General features: G+C 40.1%; 1 protein-coding gene across 2 annotated transcripts in view; it reads right to left on the reverse strand.

The window, feature by feature from the left end:
- SLC44A1 (solute carrier family 44 member 1) overlaps nucleotides 1-21,887 on the reverse strand; it is a gene marked incomplete at its 3' end in the record, with an annotated part of 64,265 nt that overhangs the window by 20,636 nt on the left and 21,742 nt on the right. For both annotated transcript variants that reach the window (XM_082335785.1, XM_082335784.1), the window contains exons 4-5: nucleotides 13,390-13,526; nucleotides 3,065-3,158 (exon numbers count right to left, since the gene is read on the reverse strand). In XM_082335785.1, coding sequence (XP_082191911.1) covers nucleotides 3,065-3,158; nucleotides 13,390-13,526 — 231 coding nt within the window. The remainder of the gene's footprint in view (nucleotides 1-3,064; nucleotides 3,159-13,389; nucleotides 13,527-21,887) is intronic.

Consider the following 21,887-nt stretch of genomic DNA (forward strand, 5'->3'; position numbering starts at 1 on the left):
ATGGTTTTAAACTCACTGTGCTGAGTAGGTAAATGCATTTAGAAATGCTCATATTGATGGTCTACTTTTAGGTAGTGACGAAGAGCGCAGTTAAGTACAGCAAAGTAATTGTGAATTAGTCACAGTTGTTGAAAAACAAACTAAACCCATAATGATGGTTGCCCTATTTAAAAGGTGGCCTGTGTATCCTCTCAGCCTCTTACAACATAGCGTATTTTGGAATATGCAGTGTACTACAGTTCATTATATGCAGTAACACTAGGAAACACTGAAATCTGAGAGGTTTATTCAATTGTTAACTGCTCCAGCTTGCAGAAAGCCTAGAGCATTTAGAAGTTGTCAATATCAATAATGAAGCACAAGTTCTGAGCTGGGAGTAGGCAAGACTGTCATTCCTGCATCCAAATATGAAAATACCCATTCTGAAGAGGGAAGCTAACAGGATTAAAATACTGTTCCAAAATACATCCCAGCAGAGGAAAAAATGCTGTTTGCGTACCAGAGTTTACATTACCCATCTTAATGTAAATGTCCCTTAATGTAATGTCCCTTAATGTAATGTCCCTTAAGCTACAGCAATTTCACTAGACATTTTAAGTTACCTATTTTTGTGTGCAATCATTGATTTCTAATTTTGTTGAAAAGTTAATTAATAAAAAAAAGAATGAGGTTAGTGGTTCCTACAAGCTCTCTTGAGTAAATAAGACTCCTGAGAATCCACCTTTTGAGATCTGCTGCTATTTCAGTGGTTCTGACTAAATGAGTGGGTGAGATAAGGTGTCTTGTTTAATAAAAAATACAATAATAGATCTATTCTCAGGGATCTGTGCTATTTTATATGGTCTCTTGATTGTAACTTGGTATATTACATACCAAAATGGAATTACATGTTTCTGAGAATAACAACATGATACTTAACAATGAACAAGAGCAAATAAAGTTCAAGCCAGAAGATGATGATGTTAAAAACTGTATTTTTAAAGCAATATTCAAATGAAGTTGAGAGACCCATCTGATTGTTCAAGTACTAGATTTCAGAGGAGAGCTTTTTCCTCTCACTACTACACCTGGGCATATATAGCAACCTGTGTGTGGTGAGCCTTGCTCACTTGAGCCTTGACCACTGCTCCCTGCTACTTATAACCTCTACAGAGCAGCCCCTTGGCACAGCTTGGCACAACTGTTTGATAAACACTGCAGGGAAAAGCTGGGTAGGTTTTCCTCTAAGGACCTCCATTTCAAACCTAAACAGCAAAGTCATGCCCTACTGAGGCTGAGATGTGCTAAGCACAGTTTCTGGAAGACATATGTATCGCTGGCTGCATTGCTAGACTGCACAGCTGTGTCACAGTTGGACATTGTGCCTTGAAGCTGGAGGATCAGAGCCCATTGAGAGGTGGAGCCTCAACCAAAGGGCATGAAGAAGCCTGGTCATCATACAGAAAACATCAAGGGACAGTCCTCACAGCATACTCTATCTCCATCCCATGGACCTAATGGAAGTCAGATGATGGTTCATACCTCTTAACAGGCCAAATCTGAAAACAGGAGTGTTTGTTAGGTAAGTTCTCCCTGAATGCCTCAGCCTACAGAGTGCTGGGGTTTCATTTGTTTGTTGCCACAGGATTCCATTTCCCCTCCAAATTACACTAATTGACTCAAATAATTTAACTATTAAAAATCTGAAAAGCATAGTAGTTTACAGATACAATATTAGCCTTTTTTGCTTTACAGCATTCAGTTCAGACTTTTCCATCTCAGAAAATATTCAAACATATTGAGCATTTTATTCGTATCAAACAAAAAAGGGCAAATACTCCACCTACACAATAGCTTTTCAAAAATAACTCGAGGTAGTTTTTGTGAGGAATTTACACAGTGTCATTAGAGCTCTGACACACTGTTCTATCCTCCTGTTTTCTTATTAAGCTATATTCATTCAGACTGAATGACATGGGAACACACAGTGAGAAAAGTCAATATAATTCTGGCAAAAATTAAGACTGACAAGCCTTTTCAGTATGCAAGCTGGCACTGAAGTTTTCATTTGTTTTTGTATTACAGCTATAACAGCTGGTTAGCTGCATGGAATATTAATCTGCTGTGGGGAAAAGTAAAAAAAAGAAGTTAATATTCCAGCTGCTACTTATTGTCACTAAAATATAAAAAAGAATTATTCACTTGAGAGGCTACCATGCAGACAAGAGACTTAAAATCAAAGTTTTTAGAACTGACACAATTATAACATTTAATAAAACCGTAACAGAAAAGTATGCATAGGGCAAGACTGCAGTTAGAACCCACTACTGAATATGTTTGAGAAGCTAAACTTTGAGAAAACACAACATGATTCTTCCTGAGTGAGTGGAATTACTGACAGAAGGGTGTGCACAACAGCAAACAGATTGCTTCTTTTCTCAGCAATGCTCATCTCCACAGTTCCAGCCAGCACAGCTAGCAGGGTTTCTGGAGCTACAATCCTTCCTCTCCTACTTCACAAAAAGCAGCCTAGTAAAATATTTTAAACAATAAAACTCAAATCAATCTGTTTATAAAATACAGCCCTCTTTTTGGTACTTGACCATCCTCATATTGGTCATTTGGGGACTGAAAGAATAAAAAACGAAGCAATTTGTTAAATCTGACTGGCTGAGGTAAGGTGTAAGAAGCTCTCTCTGCAGAGAGCTGTGTGTGAATATATCCTGTTTTCTCTCGAAGATCCAAAGTGCTCCATAATTGTCTCTGATCTGCACTGCTGACAGGCAGCTGGCTATCAGGTGAAAGGCAGTAAAACAGCTGATACTCAGCACAGCATCAGTTACATGAGACAGAAGAGAACTTGAAGATACCAGCTCAATACTCTCAGTAACACATGCGTGGATAGTTTGGGTTTTTCTTTAAAAGCTGCTTTCAAAACGTCTTTTAAAAACATGTGGCAATAATACACTAAAACATCCACCTGTAAGACAGAATAAATTTGTGCTGCATATTTTCTAAAGAACTGTCATGAACAAAACAAATCTCTGGTCCCTCTATCCCCAATCAGACAAGATGTTAATATTACCTCTCTGGAACAGGATATTTAGGACATAATTTGGCGGCCCTTGGGTCTGTAGTGTATTCTGATGGCTGTAGTTCATAGCTACACAGAGTGGATCCTGTTGAGAGGAAAAAAAAAGATTGATGGGGGAGGGCGATAAAAATCAAATATTCCTATTCTTTGCAAACAGTATTAAAACTGATATAGGTTGTGATTCTGCAGCTCCTCATGTTATTACCACAAAGTTATGCTAGAGTTCCTCCTGTAATGCAACAGTCAATCAAGCCCAACACAGGCTTCAGTGTAACAGAATGACATGCTTCATGTAGTTTTGGGTCTTCCACCGTTTGTGTATTCGAGTCGAAAAGGCTAATTCACAATGCAGTGTAGAAGAGAAGGACACAAACCACTTTGAAGTCACCCTCCCCTGCTACTCCACCACGCTTTTTCTTGATAATTTTTACTGCATGAATATTGCATAAGACAACATTCATTATAGAAAGAAAACATTCAAGTGGGTTTTGGTTTGGGTTTTTTTTGGTGTTTTCAACGTACAACCTGTCTATAGACTTCAGGGAGAGGAACAAAGGAACCAAACTGCTGAGGTTAGAAAGTTGGCTGAAAAATAGCACAAGCTCTGACCGCATTAGATGTCCAAAGCTTTTAACGAAGCTGAACTCGCTCTATAAACTAATTGGTACACCACAATCAAGATCAAGTTGCCTACAACCAAATCCAAACGTAATTTAAGCTTTCCTTAGTACGTGACACTTGCCTAATGGAAGTACATTACCCAGACAGACCTCTTCCCATTTGTCTATGATCAAGACACTGAACATCTGAGCCAATGCTTCTAGGAATACAGCAACTGCCAAATCAGATTGGAGCAGCGGTCTCTCAGGAACTGGAGGAAAAGGTAAGAAAGCCTCCAACGGTATAAGCTGCCTATCCAAAGACGAGTTTCTTCCCAAGCTTGTTTGCTAACAGATTGCATACTCCCCAGTGCAAGGCCTCTGGATACATAAGCCTTTAGCGTTCTTTTTTCCTACATAATAAACTAAGGACATCTTGATCACCCCTATAAATATTCAATTATTTCCATTATGCAAGTGTGCTCTCCAGAAATACTTTGTAGCAGAGAGTTCTACAAACTGGATCTGGGTAATAGGTACACACTTTTACCCAAATTAAACCAATACTTTTGACTAACAGCCTTATCTTAGCCTGAGTGACACCAAACAGAAATATTATTTGTAGAAATTGCAGAATATTATTTGCAGAAATCTTGTTTACCATTGCCACATTGCTGCCTCTATGAAAAGGCATCTTCTATTTACAGACTGAAAGAGAAGACAGAGAGCAGCTGAGCAAGCTATCCCATGCAGTCTCTGGAAAACTACTTAAATACCACTTCTGCGAATTAGTTTTCTGGGGACAGGTCCAAAACACCAAATACGCCATTGAAGAAAGTTAGATTTCCTGCAAAGAGACGGTATCAGGTAAAACATCTGAACTACATTTTCAGTTATACTGTTTATATGAATCCTTATCCCTCTACTTGCTTACGTGGAAAACATGGCATCAGATAAATGGACATCAGACAAAACTACCTTCCTTACATCATAGTTGTAAACACAGTATCTGAAAGCAATTATTATTCTTTTTGGACAAAAGGCTCTATACTGCTGCCAAAATTTTCAGTCTGTTCTTGTAGATATGAAAACTTCCAGATCAAGTGCGTTTACAAAGAACTCCAGAATTTGATGGAGCGGCAGCAGTAGAGAGAGTCAAGTGTTTATCTTAAAAAGAGAAGGAAAAAGAAGATTGCAGACATTTACATTTATTTTGTTTTGCTTTGAATATAGGCCAAAAGCTAAGTTATATAGATGACGAGAATAAAAAGTCCTGTAGGAGGAAGTGGGGGGCCTATATGTGGACAACTCTATACAGATTCATGATACAGTACGTTCAGTGCCAGCTTGGTAATTTTGCCATTAAACACTGCCAGTGCTGAACTACAGTTCAGGTATCTTATGCAGTGGCCCCCACACCTAAGTAAGTCTAAGGGACACGGTTGATCTGTGGATGCCCACGCTTCCTTGCGATTCCAGCAGTTCAGGCAGAAGGGAAAATGAGCAGGATTTGCTATGGCTAGCGAAGGAGGACCTAGGTTCTTTGCACAAATGCGTATCTGAAGACCTCCTGTTTGTATCACAAATGTAGGCCAAGCAAAACTGAATGCCAGATCCTGACCTGCAACACAGGTCACAAGCCATTCAAATAGGACTTGTAGACTAGGGTAACCCAACAAACCCCCGGCTGTGGAGGAAACTGGAGGCATCTTGCGAGGTGCCTCTGGAACCCAGCGGCATGTTCCCTCCTGTCATGCAATGGAGCAGTGGATAACTCTGGCTGCCACTATCATCTCTTGCCTGGGAATTGCTCTTGGGGCTCCTTTGGATCTCTTCCCTTCAGCTGTCCACCTCACGTAGCGTGCTTCTTTAGACTCACAGCCAAGCAGGAAAAAATTTTCACGGAGTTTGTCAGACAAGGGACATTAACCACCCAGCATCTAAACAAACTACCAGTCCAATAGCTAAAATAACGCCCATGAGACTTATTTGTCCTTTTGTCCTATATAATTGGGCAGAATAAATTTTTACTATTCCCATAAATATTTATTTCTTTGTATTTTGAAAACCTTCTGACTTCACTAATATCATTGGGGAGAGTTCTACAACCCAGATGTGTGCTTGAGTAATGTATCACTTTACATCAAACTTAAACTGATTTCTTAACAAAAGAGTCCCTGTGCATCAATAAATAAAAGTTTGAATTTCATAAGGTGAGAGTGGGAGGAATGGACTGCTTTGCCAACCCTTCCACCCCATGCTAGTTACTCTGGGTTAGTAGAGACCATCTTAGCACAACCAGTCTTATTATTGCTGTTTGAGTTTGCAAGGCTTGCAAAAGCTTAAAGAAGAATTTGAATCATCTACCTTGCTGAGATAATTAGTTTATCAAAGACACTACCGTTATTGCTAAATTATTATCACTTGTAAATGTTTCAAAAACATTATGGGTAGAATTCAGAGAACAAACTAAAAAAATCATTAAAGTAATACATCCTTTGATTCCTACAGCAGTGCACATATTTCTTCTGGAGAAATCATTAGGCGAACAACATCAAACTGTCCTACAGGGATTGGATTTGAGATCCCAAGATGTTGTAATCTTAAAGAAAAATACTTCTAAACTACGCAGGGCAACAGTTGCCGGGCTACTGGTAAGCACACAGAGTTTACTGGTCCCACAGTGCTGTATTTGGTGCTTTCACCTACGAAATGGTATTCTTGAGACACAACACAGCTTCTGTTCCATGATTTCTTTTCCATGACTAGCGTTGCTCCAGCATTAGAATATTTTGAGGCCACGAATGGAGCAAAGTATCTCAAAAGACAAACTTTCCTGTCAACCTTAACCTAGCCATAGGAGCAAAAGCCACCACTTCCTTTAAAAGCCTTCTTTCTGTTTTGGCTAGGCTTGTATTAGGGAGCAGCTGAACAGCCATCATCTCTAGCATTCTTAAAAACAACTACAATTAGCACAAATTATGCAAAGATGCTGTAGAAAGGCAGGACAGGGATGGAGGACCAAGATTCTTTCCAACTGAGAAGGCAAATTATTAAAGGTCTTGTGTGCTCAGAGGACACAGTGCACAGAACGACAAGACATAGCCCCCTGATTGCCACAGCAGTACAGTAAATGGGAAGTTCCACACTAACCTGAGGTGGTCAGGTGAAACTACTTTTAGAGACCAGAGCTATCGTTCCTGTATTTGCCATGTTGTAAACAAACACATAAAACCTCTGCTACATCAGCATCACTATAAACAGAAAAGTTTACAGCTTGAGAAATGGTAAGACTTCCTAAGTCATCTGCTAAGAGGACCAGCCCACAGAGGAAACCCCTGACAATACTGCCCAAATGATCGTGGTGGAAAGCACAGCAGGGGCTCTGGATCCCATTCCGAGCTGCTCAGCAGTGCCTACCCATCTCTCAACAGCATTAGCAGGAACTAAAACAAGGACTTCCAGATCTAAAAACATGGACTCATATTCAGAGTCAAGGATTTAAGCAGAAAAATACAGAACTATATAGAGATACCTGGGATAGGTTCAGTACCAGGAGCAGATGGGTCACCTTAGGAGTATGTTCTGCTTAAGTTAGGCACAGCTCCCAGCAGCTCCACATACTCCTTTTCACAGGCACGTGGCAAAGCATAGCCTGAGAAACCAGGAACCACAGCTTTGGTAAGGTAATTTATATGGTCTTCCACGTATGGTCTCACTGTTTTGAATCTCACTGACAGTATGCATGCATTGTGGACATGTGACATAACTGACTTCTAGAAGACCGTACGATGAAGCAGATTATAGTTAAAAACCTCAGCATCTTATTTCATTTTAAGCATTCTCTCTCCTTCTCAAGGAACAACCTATTAGTCCATCAGTTATGTAAGTCCTCTAACACAGGAATCACACTCCAGGCAATCACAGATACAAAAATGTGCGGAAATATTAGCAGGAATGAGACTGTTTAAATCACAAGTACTGGCCTCTGTACTTTCAGCCCAGTGCTAATTCCTCTTGGGTTCTGGGTGTTTTACGGGCAAGTATCACCAATTAAAACATAGCTAACATTGTGAATACGTGACTCACAGATGATTATACTTGACCAACCCATGCAAGGGGGGGACGACGACACGACGGAGCGAGCAGCTGTGTGGTGCTTAGTTGCCGGCCAGGGTTAAACCACAAGTTGTAATTAAAAAGCCCAGATTATCCCCTTCTCTATCCCCCATTCTTATGAATAGTACAGAAAGTTGAAAACAAATGTTCTTTTACCCATTCCTCTACTCATATTTCTTCCAGTGCTAAATAAAATCAGCTATTCTGGAATCAAATTAAAAATCCATCTAGTCCAGTAGCAGATGTTTCCCCTACTGTATCTTTAGCTCTCCACCACTTACCGCTTAACAATATCCTTGAGTACTAACCTCCTATTAAATAATCAAATACTATTATTCCAACAGTTTATCTTTTGGTATCTAAAACATCCTCATGGCAATAAGTTTTGTAAATAAACCATAACTTGTGTGGAAAAAAATTTGGCTCTTTGATGCCTAGTAATTTCATTTTTGACCTCTAGTTTCATATTACTCCAGTTATAAGATCAGGAATATTTTTTTAACCTTCTCTAAGCTATTCCTGCTTTTAATGACCATAGTCTTCCTGATAGTTTTCTCTTTTGAGGCAGAAGAATCATTGGTTTTTTTCTTGTGATCATCCTTGTTCCCCTTCTCAGTATGTGTACGCGCACTGAGAATACACATGTATGTGTGTGCATGTGTATAAGTTTAAAAAAGTTAAGAAAACACTTTGTCAAGGAAGGACCAGAACATAGCCTTTATGATGCCAACAGAGCATGAGTTTACACAAAATACAGTCCCTATTTTTTTTCTTTTCACAATTAATAAACATTACACTTTCGAACAATGCTGTGCCTCCACCTAATCCTCTTGCTATCCTCAGTAGCTTCACAATCTCTTTCCCAAGCAGTAATAACCATTTTAAAGTAAACCGCTAAATGCATAACGTTTGTTTCCTACCCCTTCGTTCTGCAGGCATTCCTTTCCATTTGACGTTTTATTCCATTGCAATTGATATTGGATTTCTTTCATGTAATTCTAAACAATTCAGTAGCCCCCTTTCCAAATGGTTTATTAATGTAATCAATAACACAACACAATATTACTGGAGGACTCCACGTGCAGCCACTTTCTGTTGTGAAAATGATTTCATTCTGACTAGAGGATCCATTTCCAACACAAGACAACCCTGACGGGCAGTTCTGGTAACAAGGTGGAGCAGTAGTGGATGACTCCATATCTCAAAACCAGTCATAGTGTACTTTTATTCCAGCCATTGAAAAAATGACACTCAGAATTAACATATCCAGGTTCCCAAAGCCCTAGTGGTGCAGAATCTCTTTAGCCGTAAGATGCCTATAACTAATATGGTACATAGGCTTCAGGAAAATCACGAGCAAAGGATTAAGTTTTAACCAGCACACTTTCACTAAAACCAAAGTGTGTGTGGGCGGAACAGCAGCAGAAGAAAAACATCAGAAGCTGGCAGCAACCAATGTAACTGCTATTTCTAAGGCAAGTACCAATGGTAACTGCAAAGACATATTTTGATTACTACATATGAAGATATCATTATCTTCAGACAAAAGAAAAATCCTTTTTGTTTCCCCTACGGTTCCTTCCCGTAACTCAGAGAGATGACCTGCTCTGACTTAACCAGTTTTCCTTTATTGATTTCTTTCAGGTCAGTCTCTGTAGCAGACTTAATGTAGCTTTACCTCTGGCTCTAAATCCACCTGGACCTCAACTAGCCTGACCTAGCTACAGAATTCTGACAACTGAGACACCTGCCAACACACTGTAAAACAGAAATTTCACTTTAGGTTCCTAAATCTGCATCCAGCCATTTACACAACAGATAGGAATATTAGGTCCCACAATGACTAGTCAGTATAGTTATCACTGAATTAAACATGACAGAAATTATGGGCACCCGTTTAGTGTTTCTTTTTAATAATAACATTTCATTATTCATTTGGCACAGTCATATGTGAATTATATCTCCAAGGATATTTCAAAATGCTTTGGCAAGTCCTTGAAAACAGCACTGCAATATTTCATGGACATTAAGTTTTGAAGCATCAATCAGCTTTCTGGAAAAAAAACCAGCTTTCCGTCACATTACTCAAAATACATCATTTTTTAAGTGCCGAGACCAACAAAAGCATTGAATCCCAAGTACTCCCTGCCTGAGGTGTTCTGCTGGGTGCGAAAATCCTGGGGAGACCAGCAGCAGTCAGTTCACAATATACACCATTCTCAGTTGTGTCCAATCCATAGCTCTACAAACTCAAGTATCAGCATAGCTGTGTGAGAACAGCATTAACACATGTTCTCAGCCAACACTGCATCACCTTCAAGAGTTGCTCCAGAACATTCCTGTATTTTACAACTTGCACCTTTCCACAGGCTGAAGATCTGAGTGGACAACTGCCCAGCTTTTTCCTTCCCTTTTTTCCTCCTCTTGTAAAAGGTCCCATCGGGTTCCCAGTGTTCTGGGTGTCAGTTACTCTGAACAGGTTAAAGGCACACACTTTCTTGTTTTCCTAAAATCAGCCAGGCTTTGTGACGGACAGACTTCTCTTGGATGTGAAGGTGCTGCAAATGCAGGACCTCACTGTGGGAGAGCAAGTGGGGTGGGGGTGGGAGTGAAGTTACTGTCCTGAAACGGTGCGGTGTTATTCACCAAATCAGCTCCCTTTCCCAAATTACAGCAGAATAGCAAGTGCATCATTACTGATTCAGGAAGCCAAAAGGCTGCTTTGTCATGAAATGATCTTCATGCCTCAAGCAAGCATCTTCCCTGCCCTAAATGCTTATTTATAATCTTGCTTACAGAAAAATACAAGCTGTACTGCACAATAAGTAAGAGCTCTGCCATAATTGCTCTGAACCTTAGGGTCTGGCAGTTCTGTCCTGTTGTGTACAGGCAATCAAGTGCTTGTCCCACTTTGGGAAAGATACGATAAATGCTAAGCTAGCTGGAAGATCGTACCTGGTATTGATAAAATCATTAATCAATATAGGGAAGTTGTAGTATGTTTTACTATGCTACATCTTTTGATAAAGATGTTTAGATAAAAACACCTTTATTTGAACTTACTATACCATCTCTTGATGGGCTGAGGCAAAACAGAGGATTTTTTGGGGATGGAAGGGTTCTTAAATAGTAATTTATGAAAGAATTCCAAGGTGCATGGACAAGTAAGGTGATTTCAGGGGTGGCATGTGAGCTAGGTGAAAATGGCTAACTCTTCAAATGCATATACAACGATCTACACAGAGCCTGTCTCCAGCACCATTACTTTTTTCAGGCTGCAGGAAGGGTTAAAGCTTTCAGAAAGCCTCAACAGAGCAAAATTAAAAGTTGACTGCGTTCTCTACCCATATATTTAAAGCATTAAGGTGGTTTTCTTATTGAGTGTTAGAAGTTGCAAACCTGGGAAAATTCAGCATTGATTATCACAAGAAACCAAACACATATGTCTTCGTCCTCCTTCTTCTTCAGAACTTGACAGCTGAACTCTAAATTCTAACTAGATATCATCACAAACATAGAAATTGCAATGTTCAAAGTCCTCAGACTTCCTTATTATCCTTTTTATAGTGGACTCTATGGTCACTTGAAACATACTGCCAAACATAATCCTAATATTAATGAATTTAAACCCACTATCATAGTTATAAAGTGGCTCTCAGAAAAATGATTCTCTTTACTGAGTACCGTAGTTTTGGTACTAATTCACTGTTCTTGCTCTATTGCAAGACTGAATCATGCTTGAACTTTCACTACACATATGCAACATTTAAGGTGATCAATACTTAAGCTGTTCATTTGCTGCAAACCATCGCTTTTTGGAACCTGCAGAGGTTGGGGAACATTGAAGCAGAAACATAACCATGAGGATGACAATATTTCTCTGAACTGTGTGATTCCAGGCTTGCACAGAGTTCCTCTACAAAAGGAAAGCTCAGTTTAGTTTAGCACCTGTTTTTGATAAGCCCAATATTATATAATGAAAATTAGGAATTGAACTCATTAGTGATTCTGTTCTGCTGTAACACCAGATTTTGTACTTTTGACCAAGTTTCTGTAAAGTGAAGCAATTGGCTGTGATATTAGTTTAAAAAAAATCTTTTATCTTTAGTTTTTAAAATCGCAAACACTAAGGGAGATACAGTTAGAATGAAGAATCATGAGGACAAGGCGTAGCATGTTTTAGGAAGGGTGGTTTTGGCATACTTTATAAGATGGTTATACTGAAGATATTTCAGGCACAGTTAATCAGAGACTTGACTTATAAACATAGAAACAATGTTTGTGGCAAAACAAGGCATAGCTGCATTTCATTATTTCAAGAGGCACTTAAGAAACTCCACTACTAATGACCTTGACTTCACACCAGCAAATAACTGGCCTGCATTAGTTCAGAAAAACAGCACACTCAGATTAAGTGGTAAAGAGTAAAACTGTAGATATTGGCTAGTTTCCCTGTGGGCTTGTATTTGACAACAGTGCACAGATGACATGAGGAAGCTCCTGTTCTTGGAGCACCTGCTGAGAGAGGTGCCTGCTGTTGGCGCAGCTCCATGCAGGCGGTAATGCCAGGGGACGGTTCAGCCCCCTGATTCAGGCTGTCAGGCACCCGGCTGTACGGGCACAATGCAGTGGGAGACCCGAGGGCGCTAACAGCGTCCTACGGCCGCTCTGCTTTCAAACAAGAAGGACTCACATAACCTGTACCAGAACAGAAACCAACATTTCATTTCCTCCTATGAAAAGTACTCAGTTTCACTACTTTAGACTCGGTCACCCAGACTGACTCATCATTAGCCAAGTATCTTGCAAAGAAATCTTACCACAGCATTTTAAAAGATTACATAGGAAAGTTTAGGACAAAATGTTCCCGCTTGAATGGCTGAAATCCCCTGAAATTTCCTCGAGTTAAGTTTTTATCTTTACTTTCTTTTGGAACGTCCAAAAGTTGGTTCTCTCTCATGCATTTTATTCCATACAGTGTTACAATATGAATTGAGCTAGTAATATCAGTATTATTACTACAGAGAAAAAGTACTGCTCTTAGGGGACATGGGGTACAATATTTAATTTGTTAATACAGTTAGTTTCTTTTATACTTCTTTAAAAAAGGAAAAGTGTAAGAAAACAAACAAACAAAAAAAACCCCAGGAACTGCACTGTAGCACTGAATGAGAGCAGGAATATTTTCACACCCACAGCCATACTCTGCGCAGCAAGTGCCTTTCAATAGCAGCATTGCTCTCACTAACCCCATATACATGAGGACATTTCAACAGCATTACAGTTAAGCAGCAATGTCAGAACATTTCCGTAGGAGTTGAGAACATACCCTATAATCAGACATTCCCTCAAATTCTTGTTGCACTTTGTACTCCTGTTTTAACAATGAGCTTTCAAAACTGTCCAAGACATGACAGAACAGAAGCATATTAATACTGTAAGATTTAGTAAAGTTTTAGCTTAATAAAAATGTCGTGTTATTTCTATTGATATTTCTTAATACATATTTCATTTTTAGTTCAGCTAATGCACAAGTCTTTTTTTAATCCTATGAAAATATCTGGTACCTGAACAAAAAGAGACATGCTTTTTGCATACCATTGGTTTCTGCAAATTTCTGAATATCAGCCAGAGTTTTTAGTTCTTTCCTTGGGCAAGCTGATACACACAAAGCAAGAGACTTGATCCTCTGATGTACTATATCAATGTTGCATGGATCCAAGAAGAACACATACCTAGGGAAGAAAAAAAGGTAAATTGCTTCTATTTTAATTAACAATTAAACTGAACAAAATCATTTTCATTTCAAACTAAAGGATTCAGTCAAGAATAACCTTCAGTCTACGCAGAAACACAGGAAATTTGATATTACCATAATTGCGTGGGTCAAAAGAATTCATGTACTCAACATATGCACCACAAATATATGGATATTTATATAATTCTGGATCACACAGAAAGGATGTTTAACTCTACCAGATTCAAGTCCATTCAAATGGTGCTATTCATACAAACAGCAGCACTTCTACCATGCCTCTTCACAGATATGAGTCTAAACATTCACAAAGCTTCACTCCAATGTTAAACTTGACTTCAAGATTTCCAACTTTTTCCAAGAAGACCCAACATACCCCATAAGGTTATACTTATGCTGCAAAAAGGACAAAGTCCATGTCTATTTTAATGAATACACGTAATACCAGTAATTAAGAACAGCTTTTTGGTTTAGATTGATTTTCCACACCACTGGTCCATATGACTGAGCAGATTATTTTAGTATTTATTTTGAAATAAAAATTGTTCAGATATTTCAAGTAGAACTATCTAATGTTCAAGTGCAGTATTTTAAAGAGATTCCATTTGCTAACTTTCCATAATGAGTCACTGTCATTTAAAAACCCAGTTATAGCTTCCTAGCTAAAACCACCTCCTGGCTATACATATTTCATAACAAACACTAACTCTACAGTATTGTCCATTTATTATATAATATAGATGCAGAATGTTTTTCTGTTCTGAAGTTGAACAAGTCTTTCAAGTTCCTACAGTCCTGGTGATACGCTATGCATTGAAAAACTCTCTTCGTATTATCTAACATCATCACAGGAAAACAACACCAAACCGCCATATAAAATGCCATTTCTATTTTTGCAGTCCTCATGATGGGAGTTCATTCTGTAATCAATAAAAATCCCTTCTGCTCCTAGAAAGCATCTAGGTCCTGCCTGAACACTTTCAGTCTATACGTCAATTGCTGTCTAACTTTCCCCCACAGAAAGACTGTTCTTTTATCCTGTCTCAGTATACAAGAATTATTAGTACTTAGTCTTACTTCCTGAAAGTCCATCAAAACCCATGTCATCTCTATCAACTGTAATGTGACAATAGACTGCTTGCATTCTTAAAACATTCTCTTTCCTTGTCCACACATCTATGAAAATTCTCCAGTACTATTTCTGTTTTTTTACTTAATACATGCTACACATCTCAGGACTCCACAGATCATGAAAGTCTAAGAAGCAAGGGCAAACATGAAAATTTCTGTCCCGCACACACAGCCAAAGTAACTGCATGTGAGCAATAAGCCACTAATTCCACAGTTTTCCTTTACTTCAAAGAAAATACTCCTGAGTTGACACCAAGACACAGTACTTGTGTTAACTGGACACTCCTGTAATAGCTTCCTCTTCATGAGGGCAAATTCCTGCAGTTGCTATTCCAAACCATAAGGGCATGTGGAAGGAGAGTGTCTGTGGTCAAAAGAGCTACAAACAAGAACCTACAGAGTCAAATCTGAGTGACACGTCATAAGGGAGACTGTGATGAGAACAAACCTGGTCAATGTGGAGTGAGAGTATTCTTATCTTTCAGTAAGGTTATCTGGCTAAGCACCTTGCTAAATTGTGATGATAAGGAAAAGGAGACATAAAACTTAACTGTGTCAATGACAACAATGACCAGAAACAAACTCAGTCAATCACAATAATTGATGGGTTATCAAGAAACTGAAGGCAGGGACTTTGCAAGGGATAACGATGCAAACCCGAAGGCGCAGGATGCAGGAGGGGTCAGTGGGACTGGGCCAGTTGCTGAGGGAATGCGCATGGGACAGGATTCAGGGAGAAAAAAAGGGGGGGGACAGACAGAAATGGGTATAAAAGGAGACAGTTGCATGTAAGCCAATGTTGGTCAGTACATTGGTCTGACCGAGCCCAGCACCTGATCGCTGCAATCTGTCCTATCCTTTCACTAAATCCTTTAACTCTCTGCATAATTCCAGTCTCTATCCCATGTGCATGGGTGCTGCACGTGCTGCAAGGACTAAGTGCCAGCTACTAGGGGGACTGGCGTGATGGATTTGGTGCCAGCACTGGAGTCAGACCAGGGGTGCGGATGTCCCAGGCCTGTGGTGTCAGCTACCAAAGTGAGTGGGGTCTCAGTGCCAGTAACTGGGGCAGGGAGGGGTCTTGGCCACGAGCCACTGGGGTGGGAACAATGTGTGTGTCCCAAAAAAAAACAACTGCAGAGGTGAAGGGCTCAGTGTAGGTGGCTGGAGCAGGATCACCGGTCACAGCCCGTGTGGTGCTGGCTGTTGGCAGAGGCTGAGCATCTGTACCTACCCCAAAGCAGGTGTGCACGTGTGTAACTCACCAGCAAACTCCAAGCTGTACCAGCTGGTGAACAGGAGGCCCTGGGTCCAGGCAGAGGTGTCAGGTGGGCAGAGGGTCTGTGCCAGTATTCGGGGGAACCTGTGAGTGTGGGGTGCCTGTGGAACGAGTGTGTGAGTGTTTGCTATTGAGTACCAAGCTGGACCAGCTGTCGAGTAGGGGAGACCCATGGGGTGGGTAAGGGGGCCTGGGATCGGGGCAGGGTGCCAGGTGGGCAGAGGGGCTGTGCTGGTACTCACAGGATCCGTAAATGTGTGTGTGCTTGTGAACCTGGAGAGGGTCATGTGTGTGCTGCACTAGAGACATTCTGTCTCTGCCAGCCCATGAGGAGAAGGGGACGTGGCTGTCTGTGCTTGTGTTTATTTAAGTCCTGCATTATGGGCGCTGTTGAAGGCAGCGCCTCGTCAGTGCCAGTCCGTGTAACCAGACACATCAGTGTCCCATGTGTGTCTGTCCATCCACATCCCTCAGCCCAGGCAAAGGCCCTGGGTCTTGGGATTCAGTGGCCGGACAGGAGGCTCCTCCTTAACATGTATTACCTAAGAAAACCAAGTCAGAAGTGTCAGCATTAACAAGCCAGAATCCAGCCTGGCTGGATTCTACAGGGATTTAAACTCAAGGGCCAAGCTATAATTTTAATGGCCAAAAGAAATCAGAATATTTTATAAAATAAACACTACAATTTTCACTCAAGCCTGGAAATTTAGAAATACAATGTAACTATATTGCCATATGCAGTTTTGACAGAAGTGTGCTGTATTGGCATACCCTTAAACAGACACGTGTAATTCAAACACCGCATTGCATGGTTCAGAGAGAGTTTTGCCAGCAATAAGGCAGCTGCAAAGCAAACTCCAAGCTATCAAATCTGTGTCTTCAATACATGGTCTAGGAAGACAGAAGTAAGATATTTTTTTTCTTATTTCTAGCAGCTAAAACAAGAATCAAAATACTAGGCACCAGGATTACAGAGGAAAAGGTGTTTTGGTTTTTGTTTTTAAAGCTTACTTACTGAAAGTAAGTGATTTTACTCCAGAAAATTCCATACTGTGTTACCACAGAACAGGTTTTGTTTCTCACTAGAAGAATGTACTTACATGCAATTTCCATTATTTAGAATCAACAATAGGCTAACTTTTTATAAGAAAGTAACTTAAATCAGAAATACAAAGACTGAAGTAAACAAAGTAATCATATTGTTAGAGACGCTTCAACACTGCAAATGAAAATTTGCTTCCTATAGGAAATTCAGTATTATCAGATTTACAACCTAAGAAGCACCTTTATGCATCTTTATGAAGTATCAGCCCTTCAGAGAAGGACTTGTGGGTACTGGTGGATGAAAAGCTGGACATGAGCCAACAATGTGCACTCGTGGCCCAGAAAGCCAGCCGTATCCTGGGCTGCATCAAAAGAAGCGTGGCGGGCAGGTGGAGGGAGGGGATTCTCCCTCTCTGCTCTGCTCTGGTGAGACCCCACCTGGAGTGCTGCGTCCAGCTCTGGGGTCCTCAGCACAGGAACGACACCTGTTGGAGTGGGTCCAGAGGAGAGCCACAAAAATGATCAGAGGGCAGGAACACCTCTCCTATGAAGAAAGGCTGAGAGAGGTGGGGTTGTTCAGCCTGGGGAAGAGAAGGCTCTGGGGAGAACTTATCCCATCCTTTCAATGCTTAAAGGGGGATTATGAGAAAGATGTAGGGAGGCTTTTTGCCAGGGCCTGTAGTGATAGGACAAGGGGTAACAGTTTTAAACTAAAGGAGGATAGATTTAGATTAGATACAAGGAAGAAGTTCTTTACTATGAGGGCGGTGAAACACTGGACCAGGCTGCCCAGAGAAGCTGTGGATGCCCCATCCCTGGAAGTGTTCAACGTCAGGCTGGACCAGGCTCCGAGCAACCTGTTCTAGTGAAAGAGGTCCCTGCCCAAGGCAGGGGGATTAGACTACATAATCTTTAAAGGTCCCTTCAAACCCAAACCATTCTACAGTTCTGTGATCCTTTGACCTTAACAATCCACTTTTCTGAAAAATCAAAGTTTGTTAAAAGAACCTCTGAAATACAAAATGATGAAAAGTTACTTGAGTAAAAGTAACTGCATGTAATTTTTAATGTATCTACCCCCTGTTGCCATAATAAAAATTAGAAATTTTAGGTTCATCTTTAATTTTCAGCTGATTTCTATACATAGAGGAAAATAACGGAAGAGTTTATTTAACTTTTCAAAAGCACGGTGTCTGAGAAGAAGGTCAAGTTTTCCATCCTGAGGCGTGTAATTCAAAATGAACTTCAGTACAACTCGTCAAAACGCATCATAACTTTTTTTTTTTTACAGATCTATAGGATAACCTTCATTATGCTTTACTACCATTTTGAGCTTATATTGCAATGCGTTTCTTTTTTCACTTCTGAAAGAAAAATCCAGATTTCTAGGCAAGTAATTAAAAATACAAGTTCAAAATGACCAAAGGTTAAAAAACAAAAGCATCAACAATTTTGACTTCTGACTGGTAGCTTACTAGCTAAGTGTCCTATTACTTATTCATGTCCATCAGAAATACAGCAGTCTCCTCTTCCCTTGCAAAAACAGGAAGACAAAACATCATCATTTTGTACACTACACCTTGATTCTGGAAGCACTATGGCAAATCATATGAACAAGCCTATCTTACCATCAAGTATTTTGTACACTCTTACATTTGCCCGTGTCATTGATTTTCTGTCAGCCCTCAAGGCACCTCTTTATAGGCAAATGAGTAGTTTACAGAACAACTGTTTGCAGTGATCTACAAGCATCTAATCACAATAATGGAGAAGTGAATTAAGTGATCAAACCCACTCTAAACAAATTATGGGTAGGGCACATACAGTTTCACTCAACCAAACTCTCTGTATGCGTGCTGCAAACTCTGCCCGAGTTTTCCCACTATGTAAATCCCAAGCATTTTCCTGACTCAAAGGCATTTATTAAAGTGGAATTCCACCCTAACTCTTCCCTATAGCAGCACATGCATGTCTTCTCATACTTGAGTGAATAGCACAAACTGAATTCTGTCCAAGCAGCAAAGTATTGGTGATTAAAAATCAGACTGAACTAGCATTTCAGGGACTTATATTTGGCTGCCATGGTCATCATTTCTTCGCAAATAAAAGGTCATTTTTTAACCCCCTTGTAACTGCCAGAACTTGGAAAGCAAGGAGCTTATTTGAAGCAGATAGGTTTAATGAGAATTCACTGCCAGGCCTAGACTATAATCCCATGTCTGACTCTAAAGCACAGCCTATTAAAGCTGTACTGTGTTTTCTTTGTAAAAATAAAAATATGCCTGATTCACTCTTTGTTGACAAGACCAGGCTGTAAAATCCTCCTTCCCAACATTTCATCTCACTGGTTTCAGCATATCTGATGCACACGGATCAAATCAAATCCCTGTGAGGACTCTGCTCTTCACCCTTACCACCTAGATTTCCATATCCACACAGACCACATCCATTTCACTTCCTCATTACAGTGCCTATGGGTTGCTGTCATTTACAAGGAAGAAAATGTTATTTTTAAGGATGATTTAGCTTTTCTGCCTTGGACAGGGAAATGAAGACAGAATTACCCTGCGAGCAGAATGAAATGAGAATAACTTCATGTTTCCAGAACATTTGTAGAGCTTAAAACCCTTTCTTTCTCTACACAAACTGAAATGTACAGGCAGGAAGAAGAGTTTATTTTTACAGTCTGTCTGAAAACTACTCCTATACAATAGCATTAAATACTCCCATGAACTGCACCTCAGACACTGCAGGAACTCCACCTGCTAGAGACAGAGGCAAAGCAGATAGTTTCTTCTGAAAAACTGCCAAGCAAATTTAAAAAGCATTAGGGATTGAGAGTGGGAAGGATCACTCGCTTATAAAAGAACCGGCCTCTTTCAAAGCTGGGTACCCTGGACTGTACCAGGCACTTCACTGTGAACAGTTATAGAATAATCTGCCTTGGTAGAAGGTTTTCTCTCACTCTCAACCTAATAGAGATGATGACATCCCATATAAGTGTATCCATGCATTTGCTTAGGTCATGCCTCAAGCCATGATACCTCTATTACAAAAAACATAATCCTTTTGAACCTTATGAAGACTTTGACAACGAATGGGCTCTATTAACTGTGTTAAAAATAGTCACTATTTTTATTTGCTGTCTTTCGATCTTGCCTTTACAAGAGGAAATCACAGCAGTGGTAGATGTCTCTCCTCATGATGGCCTGATTTCTGTCACGTGTAGGAGACTACTACACTATTAATGGTTTCATTTCAATAAGGCGTCTGAGCTTCTCTGCCTTCACACAAACTCAGACACCATTTCTTTCTAAAGGTAGGTTTAAAATTATAATTTTAAAATTTGTATTTTCTCTCACAACAGAAGAATGAGAATTTTGTACTGAATACACCTGATTTTAGAAAACACTAAAATATTTATATAAAAAAGTAGGAAGATTATGCTGCATAAATTTTAAGCCCTTCAATCCTCCTGGAGGCTGTGATCAGATTACAAAATTATTCTTTTGACAGAAGAAATCTATAAGAAGTTTCAGGCTACTTTATTTAACTCAAATTCTTCTGGTAACATGCCAATTACCTAACCACATCAAATCTTAAATCAGATATTTAGAAATCTTTAGTATAGCAACTCAAAATAAGCAGATCTTAGGAAAGCATCCTTTCAAAATAATTCATGCAAATTATGGATTTTCTGTTAGTCTGAAAGTGTGAAGTAAAAGGCTATCATACTCAGAAATTAAAAACTTTTTAGTTCTTTGAAGTAATCAACAGTGAAAGAAACATCTTTTTTGTCAATTAATATCACTGTTCTAAGGTTAGACTAAATAGTTTACTTTCTAAAGTCACCAAAGTTGCACAGATGCACTCTGAGCACTGACTGGCAGACAGACCTCAACAGACGTTCACAGGTTTTAACCAATCAGTCCAGAATACTTGTTAACTCAGCTCCAGTACCACTACTGCAGTATGATGTTGTCCTGGTTTCAGCTGGGATAGAGTTAATTTTCTTCTTGGTAGCTGGTATGAGGCTGTGTTTTGGGTTTAGGATGAGAACAATGTCGATGATACACTGACGTTTTGTTCTTGCTAAGTAGTGCTAAGCTGTCTCTAAATAGGTGCTAAGTGGCGCTCACACTGGTCAAGGACTTTTCAGCTTCCCCTGCTCTGCCGGGTGCACAAGAAGCTGGGAGGGGGCTCAGCCAGGGGGAGGGCTGGCCCAGACTGGCCCAAGGGCTATTCCATACCATATGACGTCATGCTCAGTATATAAGCTGAGGGAAGAAGAAGGAAGGGGGGACATTGGGCATGACGGCGTTTGTCTTCCCAAGTAACCATTACGCGTGATGGAGCCCTGCTTTCCTGGGGATGGCTGAACACCTGCCTGCCGATGGGAAGGAGTGAATGAATTCCTTTTTCTGTTTTGTTTGCGTGCACGGTTTTTGCTTTGCCTATTTAACTGTTCTAATTTATTTTACTTCAATTATTAAACTGTTCTTATCTCAACCCACGAGTTTTCTCCCTTTTACCCTTCTGATTCTCTCCCCCATCCCACTGGGGGGGAGTGAGCGAGCGGCTGCGTGGTGCTTAGTTGCTGGCTGGGGTTAAACCACGACAGATGTTTTCTGCACAATAGATAGGAAATTCTGACCTGTAAGTACGTGTTTTAACATGACACTGCTTAATAAGAGCTGTGTGCTGCTTAAAAGTTTTGTGCATTTTCTCCACAAGCCACTTATATATATTCTGCTTACAGTTTAAATTTTAAAGTCTCATTTTAATGTCTCAGATATATCCCATCTCCCCCTAAACTCAGTGGCATACAACATCAAAAGCGAACCATTTCTACATAGGTATCAAAGGCCTGCTCCCAAATCTGAGAAT

Source organism: Platalea leucorodia, assembly GCF_965183815.1.
Source record: "Platalea leucorodia genome assembly, chromosome: Z".
NCBI lineage: Eukaryota > Metazoa > Chordata > Aves > Pelecaniformes > Threskiornithidae > Platalea > Platalea leucorodia.